Consider the following 12,798-nt stretch of genomic DNA (forward strand, 5'->3'; position numbering starts at 1 on the left):
CCAGACATGCAAACAATAGAATTAGACACACAAACAGAGAATGATAGACACTTTAGACATTCAAACCAACAAAGACAAATACTTGGACATGCAAACACTAACTCAGACATGTAAACAAATAGAATCAGACACACAAACAGAGAAAGACATACAATTTAGACATTGAAACCAACAAAGACAAATAGTTGGACTTACAAACACCAACCCAGACATGCAAACAAATAGAATCAGACACACAAACAGAGAAAGACAGACACTTTAGACATTCCAACCAATAAAGACAAATTCTTGGACTTGCAACCACCAACCCAGACATGCAAAACAATAGAAACAGACCCACAAACAGAGAAAGACAGACACTTTAGACATTAAAACCAACAAAGACAAATTCTTAGACTTGCAAACACCAAACCAGACATACAAAAAAATAGAATCAGACACACAAACAGAGAAAGACAGACACTTTAGACATTCAAACCAACAAAGACAAATTCTTGGACTTGCAAACACCAACCCAAACATGCAAACAAATAGAATCAAACACCCAAAAGAGAAAAACAGACACTTTAGACATTAAAACCAACAAAGACAAATTCTTGGACTTGCAAACACCAACCCAGACATGCCAACAAATAGAATCAGACACACAAACAGAGAATGACAGACACTTTAGACATTCAAACCAACAAAGACGAATTCTTGGACTCGCCAACACCAACCCAGACATGCAAACAAATAGAATCAGACTCACAAACAGTGAAAGACAGACACTTTAGACATTCAAACCAACAAAGACAAATAGTTGAACTTACAAACACCCACCCAGACATGCAAACAAATAGAATCAGACACACAAACAGAGAAAGACCGACACTTTAGGCATTCAAACCAACAAAGACAAATTCTTGGACTTGCAAACACCAACCCAGACGTGCAAACAAATAGAATCAGATACACAAACAGAGAAAGGCAGACACTTTAGACATTCAAATCAACAAAGACAAATTCTTGGGCTTGCAAACACCAACCCAGACATGCAAACAATTCAGACAAACAAACAGATAAGGACAGACACTTTAGACATTCAAACCAACCAAGACAAATAGTTGGACTTGTAAACACCACCCCAGACATGCAAAAAAATAGAATCAGACACACAAACAGATGAAGACGGACACTTTAGACATTCAAAACAACAAAGACAAATACTTTGTCTTGCAAACACCCACCCAGACATGCAAACAAATAGAATCAGACACAGATACAGAGAAAGACAGACACTTTAGACATTCAAACCATCAAAGAAAAATTCTTTGATTTGCAAACACCAACCCAAACATGCCAACAAACAAAGAGAGACAGACACTTTAGACATTCAAACCAACAATGACAAATTCTTGGACTTGCAAACAGCAACCCAGATATGCAAACAAATAGAATCAGACACACAAACAGAGAAGGACAGACACTTTAGACATACAAACCAACAAAGACAAATTCTTGTACTTGCAAACATCAACCCAACCATGCAAACAATAGAATCAGACACACAAACAGAGAATGAGAGACACTTTAGACATTCAAACCAACAAAGACAAATACTTGGACATGCAAACACCAACCCAGACATGCAAACACATAGAATCAGACACACAAACAGAGAAAAAAAGACACTTTAGACATCCAAACCAACAAAGACAAATAGTTGGACATGCAAACACCAACCCAGACATGCAAAAAAATAGAATCAGACTCAGAAACAGAGAAAGACAGACACTTTAGACATTTCAACCAATAAAGACAAATTCTTGGACTTGCAAAAACCAACCAAGACCTGCAAACAATATACACACAAACAGAGAAAGACAGACACTTTAGACATTCAAACCAAAAAAGACAAATACTTGGACTAGGAAACACCAACCCAGACATGCAAACAAATAGAATCAGACACACAAACAGAGAAAGACAGACACTTTTGACATTCAAACCAACAAAGACAAATACTTGGACTTGCAAACACCAATTCAGACATACAAACAAATAGAATCTGGCACACAAACAGAGAAAGACAGATACTTTAGACATTCAAACCAACAAAGACAAATAGTTGGATTTTCAAAAACCAACCCATAAAGGCCTAAAATGGAAACAGAACACCAAACAGACAATGAAAGAAGCTATATACATTCAAACAGACAAAGACAGATACTTGGGAGTGCAAACACCAACCCAGACATTCAAACAAATAAAATCAGACACTCAAATCCAGAAATACAAAGACTTTAGACATTCAAACCAACAAAGACAAATGCTTGGATTTGCAAACATCAACCCTGACATGCAAACAAAAAGAGAAAGACAGACACTTTAGACATTCAAACCAACAAAGACAAATTCTTGGACTTGCAAAGAGCAACCCAGACATGCAAACAAATAGAATAAGACACACAAACAGAGAAGGACAGACACTTTAGACATTCAAACCATCAAAGACAAATTCTTGGACTTGCAAACACCAACCCAAACATGCAAACAATAGAATCAGACACACAAACTGAAAAAAACAGACACTTTAGACATTCAAACCAACAAAGACAAAAACTTGGACTTACAAACACCAACCCAGACATGCAAACAAATAGAATCAGACACACAAACAGAGAAAGATAGACACTTTAGACATTTCAACCAACAAAGACAAATTCTTGGACTTGCAAACACCAACCCAGACATGCAAACAATAGAATTAGACAAACAAACAGAGAATGATAGACACTTTAGACATTCAAACCAACAAAGAAAAATACTTGGACTTGTAAACACCATCCCAGACATGCAAACAAATAGAATCAGACACACAAACAGAGAAAGACAGACACTTTAGACATTCAATCCAACAAAGACAAATAGTTGGGCTTGCAAACACCAACCCAGACATGCAAACAAATAGAATCAGACACACAAACAGAGAAAGAAAGACACTTTATACATTTAAACCAATAAAGACAAATTCTTGGACTTGCAAACACCAACCCAGACATGAAAACAATAGAATTAGACAAACAAACAGAGAATGACAGACACTTTAGACATTCAAACCAACAAAGAAAAATTCTTGGACATGCAAACACCAACCCAGACATGTAAACAAATAGAATCAGACACATAAACAGAGAAAGACAGACACTTTAGACATTCAATCCAACAAAGAAAAATTCTTGGACTTGCAAATACCAACTCAGACATGCAAACAAATAGAATCAGACAGACAAACAGAGAAAGACAGACACTTTAGAAATTCAAACCCACGAAGACAAATACCTGGACTTGCAATCATCAACCCACACATGTAAACAAAAAGAATCAGACACACAAACAGAGAATGACAGACACTTTAGACATTCAAAACAACAAAGACAAATTCTTGAACTTGCAAACACCTACCCAGACATGCAGACAAATAGAATCAGACACACAAACAGAGAAAGACAGACACTTTAGACATTCAAACCAAAAAAGACAAATTCTTGGACTTGAAAACACAAACCCAGACATGCAAAAAAAATAGAATCAGACGCACAAACAGAGAAAGACTGAAACTTTAGACATTCAAACCAACAAAGACAAATTCTTGGACTTGCAAACACCATCCCAGACATGCAAACAAATAGAATCAGACACACAAGCAGAGAAAGACAGACACTTTAGACATTCAAACCAACAAAGACAAATTCTTGGACTTGCAAACACCAACCCAGACATTTCAAAAAATAGAATCTGACACTCAAACAGAGAAAGACAGACACTTTAGACATTCAAACCAATAAAGACAAATTCTTGGACTTGCAAACACCAACCCAGAAATTCAAACAAATAGAATCAGACACACAAACAGAGAAAGACAGACACTTTAGACATTCAATCCAACAAAGACAAATTCTTAGACTTGCAAACACCAACCCAGACATGCAAACAAATAGAATCAGACACACAAACGGAGAAAGACATACACTTTAGACATTCAAACCAACAAAGACAAATACTTGGAGTTGCAAACACCAGCCCAGACATGCAACAAATAGAATCAGACACACAAACAGAGAAAGACAGACACTTTAGGCATTCAAACACACAAAGACAAATTCTGGACTTGCAAACACCAACCCAGACATGCAAACAAATAGAATCAAACACCCAACAGATAAAGAAAGACACTTTAGACATTCAAACCAACAAAGACAAATTCTTGGGCTTGCAAACAACAACCCAGACAAGCAAAAAAACAGAATCAGACACACAAACAGAGAAAGACAGACACTATAAACATTCAAACCAAAAAATACAAATAGTTGGACTTGGAAACACCAACCCAGACATGCAAACAAATAGAATCAGACACACAAACAGAGAAAGACAGACACTTTTGACATTCAAACCAAAAAAGACAAATACTTGGACTTGCAAACACCAACCCAGACATGCAAACAAATAGAATCAGGCACACAAACAGAGAAAGACAGACACTTTAGACATTCAAACCAAAAAAGACAAATTCTTCGACTTGCGAACACCAACCCATACATGCAAACAAATAGAATCAGAGACACAAACAGAGAAAGACAGACACTTTAGACATTCAAACCAAAAAGACAAATACTTGGACTTGCAAACACCAGCCCAGATATGCAAACAAATAGATTCAGCCACACAAACAGAAAAAGACAGACACTTTAGACATTTAAACCAACAAAGACAAATTCTTGGGGTTGCAAACATCAACCCAGACATGCAAACAAATAGAATCAGAAACACAAACAGAAAAAGACAGACACTTTAGACATTCAAATCATCAAAGACAAATTCTTGGACTTGCAAAAATCAACCCAGACATGCAATCAAATGGAATCAGACACACAAACAGAGAAAGACAGACACTTTAGACGTTCAAACCAACAAAGACAAATACTTGGACTTGCAAAAGCCAACCCAGACATGTAAACAAATAGAATCAGTCACACAAACAGAGAAAGACAGACACTTTAGGCATTCAAACCAACAAAGACAAATTCTTAGACTTGCTAACACCAACCCAGACATGCAAACAAATAGAATCAAACACCCTAACAGAGAAAGACAGACACTTTAGACATTCAAACCAACAAAGACAAATTCTTGGGCTTGAAAACATCAACCCAGACAAGCAAACAAATAGAATAAGACACACAAACAGAGAAAGACAGACACTTTAAACATTCAAACCAAAAAAGACAAATACTTGGAATTGGAAACACCAACCCAGGCATGCAAACAAATAGAATCAGACACACAAACAGAGAAAGACAGACACTTTAGACATTCAAACCAACAAAGACAAATAGTTGGACTCGTAAAAACTAACCCAGACATGAAAATAAATAGAATCAGACATACAAACAGAGAAAGACAGACAATTTAGACATTCAAACCAACAAAGACAAATACTTGGACTTGAAAACACCAACCCAGACATGCAAACAAATAGAATCAGGCACACAAACAGAGAAAGACAGACACTTTAGACATTCAAACCAACAAAGAGAAATTCTTGGACTTGCAAACACCAACCCAGACATGCAAACAAATAGAATCAGACACACAAACAGAGAAAGACAGACACTTTAGACATTCACACCAACAAAGACAAATACTTGGACTTGCACACACCAACCCAGACATGCAAACAAATAGAATCAGGCACACAAACAGAGAATGACAGACAATTTAGACATTCAAAACAACAAAGACAAATTCTTGGACTTGCAAACACCTACCCAGACATCCAAACAAATAGAATCAAACACGCAAACAGAGAAAGACAGACACTTTAGACATTCAAACCAACCAAGAAAAATTCTTGGACTTGCAAACACCAATCCAGACATGTCAACAAATAGAATCAGAAACTCAAACAGAGAAAGACAGACACTTTAGACATTCAAACCAACAAAGACAAATTCTTGGACTTGCAAACACCAACCCAGACATGCAAACAAATAGAATCAGACACACAAACTTAGAAAGACAGACACTTTAGACATTCCAACCAATAAAGACTAATTCTTGGACTTGCAAACACCAACCCAGACATGCAAGCAAATAGAATCAGACACACAAACAGAGAAGGACAGACACTTTAGTCATTCAAACAACAAAGACAAATTCTTGGACTTGCAAACACCAACCCAGACGTGCAAAAAAATAGAATCAGACACACAAACAGAGAAAGACTGAAACTTTAGACATTCAAACCAACAAAGACAAATTCTTGGACTTGCAAACACCATCCCAGACATGCAAACAAATAGAATCAGACACACAAGCAGAGAAAGAGAGACACTTTAGACATTCAAACCAACAAAGACAAATTCTTGTACTTGCAAACATCAACCCCGACATTCAAACAAATAGAATCAGACACACAAACTGAGAAAGACAGACACTATAAACATTTAAACCAACAATGACAAATTCTTGGACTTGCAAACATCAACCCAGACATGCAAACAAATATAATCACACACCCAAACAGAGAAAGACAGACACTAAACCAACAAAGACGAATTCTTGGACTTGCAAACACCAACCCAGACATGCAAACAAATAGAATCAAACACACAAACAGAGAAAGACAGACACTTTAGAAATTCAAACTAACAACGACAAATTCTTAAAGTTGCAAACACCAACCCAGACATGCCAACAAATAGAATCAGACACACAAAGCGAGAATGACAGACACTTTAGACATTCAAACCAGCAAAGACAAATTCTTGAACTTGCAAACATCAACCCAGACATGCAAACAAATAGAACCAAAAGTATTAAAAAAAAATGTGGAGCCTGGGGACACTTGGGGGGCATTTGGGGGCCCGGGGGCCCGTTGGGGGGCCGGGGGCATTTGGGGTCCCGGGGGCCCATTGGGGCTGGGGTAATGGGATCGGGGCCCTTTGGGGTTGGGTTAGGGGACCTCACAACATTGTTCAAATGGAACGTGTGTATTATAACGACCACAGAGTTTCACCCTGAAATCCTCTTCTAAATCATCTTCTAAAATGCATCAAATGGTTTTGCTTAAATAATCCCCTAAAATATCTCGAGCGGTTTCGCCCAAATAATCCCTAAACCTAATTTCTGCGTGTTCCTTTTGTTTCGGCATCCCTAGGATACCATTTCCTAGGATACCATTTCCCGCGTTAATTTCTTCATCTCATAGGTGGTCCTAGCTACACTATTATGGTTTCGATAGAATAATAATTTTATCGGTAAGTCTAAAGATCAGAGAAGCCGTATTTTAAAAATAGAACATTAATTTATCTCTTTAGACTCCTGTATAATTCCTTGGAAATAAGTGATGTTATTTCTAATTCCGCTTTCGTGAATCAATAATTCCCCTTAGAAACAACAAATTAATTCCCTTCGAGTCGATCAATACATTCCCCTCGATTATGCAAATCAATTTCTCGGAAATTCTCTCCCCTCGATTATGCAAATCAAGTTCTCAGAAATTCACTTGTCCTAGTCGAGTCCTAGATCAATACATTCCGCACCGATTATGTAAGTCAAGTTCTCGGAAATTCACTTCCCCCGTTCGAGTCCTAGATCAATACATTCCCCATCGATTATGTAAATCAAGTTCTCGGAAATTCACTTCCCCCCTTGAGTCCTAGATCAATACATTCCCAATCGATTATGTAAATCACCCCAGTGTCATTACACCTGGACAAACAACAACAACAAATCAATTGACTTTGACCCCATTAGACTCGATCAATAATCCTTGAATAAATTATAATCTGTCGGCGTTAGACTAAATTGTAGATGGTAGCATTGGTGTAGCGTGGGGCTGGTACCCCCTTCTCTACTAACTCCCAAAGTAATTTGCACTTTATTGAAAACAAAATTCATTTTAAATGCTTTCACTTTTTTGATTTTAACAAATAAAGAAGTATTAAGGCTATAAGGAATAGATATCAGAATATGTATATTAAACTGACAATACACGGTTATTTTTTTTAAGTAAGGTGCTAATTATTTTCTGGTCTGAAGACATGGGTGTTGTCAGCCATACTCCTTTTACTATTTGCTCGTTTTGAGTTTGACTAGGCTATCTATTGTAATTTCTGTTAGTTTTTGGTTTCATTTATTTGTTAATGGTAATGTGTGGTACTTTTATACTTGAAAGATAAGAAAAACAAACTCGTAGAATTTGACAACGTTCTTGTCCGTAAGAAATTAAACAATGTCGAATGTGTTGACTCCCAAAGCCAAATAATCTTTTAAAGGATAGCCAAACCTTCTTAAACTTTTTGGTGCCATATGATTTAGCTTAATTTTGATGATTGTTTGCCTAAGTTTTTTTTCTTCTTCATTTTTTTTTTAATTTGACACCCGCTACTGCCAAAAATTTCAGAAGTTTATATGGAAGTCTTTCAACACAAATGGATTTGTGTTTTTTTCTAAGTTTTTAAGATACTTCTGGTATGTAAATTCCTCTTTTTCTCGTTCCTTAGCACTTTTCAACGAAACTAAAAAAAACTCAAATAAAAGTTTTAAATTTAGAAACCTTATTTTCCACAGGGGGGAGGGTATTTTCTACGAGGGTATTTTCCAAGGAGGGTTTTTCGTGGGGGGGGGGTATTTTTCAGGGATTTAAACAAAACACCCCCCCCCATTCACGATATTCATTTATGTCATTTTACTGTGTTCATGGCAGTAAATTTGGCTTTAAAATACCCTTATTTGTCTAAGTTTATAATATGCAGAATAATTGTACCAAACACATTTTGCATGCAGACCCGCTATGCTTACCCCCCTAATGTGCAAATCTACAGCGCAAATTTATTTCTAAAGTAACAAAGAAACTAACAAAAAAACGGTGTATTCTCGAATTTTACACAGCATAAACTTGAGGGAGTGGACATTATACCCAAGCCCCAAAATTCCTTACCCTTACGGAATTAAAAAAATAAAACTCAAATAAAATTCTCAAATTTGGAAAGCCTTATTTTCCACGGGGAGGGAAGGGGCATTTTCCACGGGGGTATTTTCCGGGGGGAGGGAGATTTTCTGCGGGGGATATTTGCCAGGGGGTATTTGTCGGGGGGGGGAGGTAAATGCCTAGAACCGTTTGTATTCCAATGCTCATAATAACCAACCCTTGTAAAGTGAAGCCACCAAACAATTCTGTGGGGGGCAGGTGGGGATTTCAAAAATGAATCACAGATGAATCATGTCACAGTTTTCGAGGTGATTTTTTTCAATAAATCATTTTTATAGGGATGTAACCCAGTGATACCGTTAAGAGGGTTCTAGGCGTTTACCTCACCCCCCCCCCCGCAAATACTCGCCCCAGAAAATAACCCCCGTGAAAAATATACCCCCGGAAAATACCCCCCCGCGGAAAATTTATACCCTCTTAACGGTATCAATGGTTTGCGTCCCTATAAAAATGATTTATTGAAATCCCCCTGCCCCCCTAAGAACTGTTCGGCGGCTTCACTTTGCTAAGGTTGGTTATTATGAACGTTGGAATACGAACACTGAACTAATTTTTTCAAAGAAGAACAGTCCCTCTTGTTACCGTCCATTGTTATTAGTCACAAATTATTAAAAGAAGGTTCATTCGAATGAGCGTTTTAGGGCACAGTGTTCCTTTTAAGCACAAAATAGATCATGCAATAGGAAAGTGCCACTTTTAGCATTTTGTCCTGAACAAGGCCAAAATGTTGTCGATCAAACTTCTAAGAACAAATGAAATAGTATTTATAAAGCTTCCATGCGTCTGAGGCAACACTGGCGTACAGTTCACCATTTATCCCTAATCAATGATGTAGCCCATAAAAATGAAAAATTGTCATATAATGTTTATCCAGTAACAGTCCCAAAAGAACAGTCTTTACTAATTTGTCACCCTTCATCTGTAAAACGTGGCCTAACCATTTTAACATTTGAAAGGATATTTTTAAGACGTCCAAGTGATAGAGGCTATGCTGACGTGCAGTTTACCATTTGTCCTTAATCAAAGAAGTAGCCCATAAAAACCTTTGTTATAGCTTATTTATCCAATAACAGTCCCAAAACAAAAATCATTAATAATCTGACACCTTTCATCTGTAAAACATGGCCTAACCATTTTAACTTACCTTGAATTATGTTCGCACAAACTGGGATCAAACCGCATTTATTTTTGTACAGCTGATTGCTTGATATGCTGTTAGTTGAAGAAGTACCCCCTGAGACTCTCTTTAGACAATCCCCTGGGGAACAATTAAAACTATTTTAATGATGGTCATTATAGTTTTTGTATCTGTACCAAATATTTTTCTTTTAGGTTCTGTGGAAGAAAGGAAAGCCGTTGCTCGAGCTTTGAGAAGTGCTACAAACGACAAATCAAGATATTATTATAACAAAGCTTTTTATGATGTGAATTTTGAAATTTCACGCATTGATAATGTTGTAATAGGAAAGACCTTAAGGTATGTAAAAAATTATTTATTCCATTAATTGTCCTGTTATTCTAAATCATTTAGGGAAATAAATCTGCAATTAAAATATTGTCAAGTTTGATACTTTTTTTCAAATTTTCTCCCTTTCTTTCATTAGCACCAAATATTAAGACAAAAAAGGGGGTAGCAAGGGACTGAGGCCTTTCAGTTGACACAAATTAATATTTTTAACCTTACTCTGCCCCCATTTATAAATAAATGAAGATTTAGAAATAATAATTTCAATTACATCTGTTGAAAAAAAAAATACACAGCAAAATCAATTTACCATTTTGTTTGAAGAATTTCTTCACGTTGTATTTTGTTGTAAGAGTTTCTTCGCTTAAACACCATATACCATACACCATATACACCGTATACCAAGGTCATTTGTAAAAACAATTTCTAAAGCCAGATTTATTTCCATTATTCAGTGCTTAATAAGGATTCACTTGGCCCTTTCTGCATAACTTGAAATTTCCAAGCGAATCAGCAAAAAAAAAAAAAAAAAAAAAATAATAATGCTAAGAACTAATACAATCAAATATTTATTCCAAGATTGGTTGTCCTTATTAAGGTTCCCTTCTTCAAGTCTACTTATTCCCAGAACTTTATGCCGAACGGAAAAAAACAGTTTTTGGTTCATTTTACAGCCTAGTTGTTTCCAATTTTCTCCTCTTAGATTCATTTTGAAAAGCTTAGAAGCTCAGTAAATTGCGAGCCAATTAGAGTTCGATCTATTTTAGGCCTAACCAGTCGGAACAACAGATTTATTCAATGGGTTTGTCATCATTGAAATCAATTTTTTCCTTGTTTGAATTTAACTGGGTAAGTTAAACCCAGTCATGGTAAGCAAAGTCTTTGGCCGAGAATTTACTTTAACTGAGAACTACCCAGTTATTTCTACGTGTCCTGCAAGCTCCAAGCCTATCCGATACTATGTGAATTTTAGGCCAATTCGGGCGTCATGTATCGATACAGTCAAAATTAATTTCCAATTTTCTGTTCTACATTTTTGAGTTATTAAGACTTACGACTGGGAGTCAGGCACAAGTTCAGGCTTGTACTGTTAAAAAATTTAATCTTTACTGCTTGAACTCATTTAAGCAAGGCTAACTAAAGGATGTTTAAAGAGCAAACTATATTTGACCTTACATACGAAGCATAGAATCGGGGCTTTAATTTATAGAAGAGACATGGAAAAACATTGTGCCTCTTTTCTGGCGTCACTTATAAATACAAACTAATTATTTTTCAAAGTGTTTGTCTTCATTAGGGTCTTCTTGGTCCAGTGTACTTTTAACTTTATTGCTGATTTGGGAAAACCTATCAGTGGCTCTCTGAATCTGCAGTGGGATAAAAAATGTCCTATTTTGGGCCCCGTTTAGCCAATCACATTTTAATTTACACCAGGGTTCCCCAGGCCAAGAATCTTGCAGAAGTACTTCTAAAACTGATCTAGGGAAAACGTTTTGACCTATTTCAGGCCCCTAGACTCCTCCCCCTCCCAAGAAATATATTATTTTCTTAGCCCGACGACGCCTCAAAAGTTTCAAGTCAACCGGGAAAAAAAGATTTGACCTTAGTAGAAGGGGAGGTTCTAATCCCACGGGGACCTACTGCTGCCACCTACAACTTTTTTTACATAGTTTATGGATGGTTATGTGTGTTGGTCGATTTATTTGATGTTTTATGGATTTTGTCAGTGAGAATGAAAAAACAGGAACTTTGTCACATTTATGTCTGTTTTCATGGATGGTTATGTGTGTTGCTCGATTTATTTGATATTTTTCATGGATGGTTATGTGTGTTGGTCAATTTATTTGATGGTTTTATGGATTTTGTCAGTGAGAATGGAAAAACAGGAACTTTGACACTTCCTTCTTGTTGTTGTTCGATGCAGATGTTATGATCCAGAAATAGTATTTGTTATTGTTATTCGAGCCAGATGTTATGAGGTTCCGAGAAACAGTTAATGACACTTCCTTCCTCTTGTTGTTCGAGGCAGATGTTATGATCCAGAAATAGTATTTGTTGTTGTTATTCGAGCCAGATGTCATAGTCAATGTTATTGTTTGGCCACGTGTAATTACATGAGGGTGATTTACATAATCGCTCGGGGAATTATTGATTTATGACACGGGGGGTGATTTACCTAATCACTAAATGGATGGATGGATGGATGGATGGATGGATGGATGAATGGATGGATGAATGGATGGATGGATGGATGGATGAATGGATGAATGGATGAATGAATGGATGGATGGAT

General features: G+C 36.6%; 1 protein-coding gene across 1 annotated transcript in view; it reads left to right on the forward strand.

Annotated features, from left to right (window-relative positions):
• Nucleotides 1-12,798, forward strand: part of LOC148945872 (annulin-like) — a 236,557-nt gene that overhangs the window by 160,168 nt on the left and 63,591 nt on the right. Inside the window, exon 9 of the mRNA XM_089098455.1 lies at nt 10,373-10,517. Within this exon, the coding sequence (XP_088954581.1) occupies nt 10,373-10,517 (145 nt within the window). The remainder of the gene's footprint in view (nt 1-10,372; nt 10,518-12,798) is intronic.

Source organism: Artemia sp. Qi Xiang Cuo, chromosome 12, assembly GCF_049724085.1.
Source record: "Artemia sp. Qi Xiang Cuo chromosome 12, ASM4972408v1, whole genome shotgun sequence".
NCBI classification, from domain to species: Eukaryota; Metazoa; Arthropoda; class Branchiopoda; order Anostraca; family Artemiidae; genus Artemia; species Artemia sp. Qi Xiang Cuo.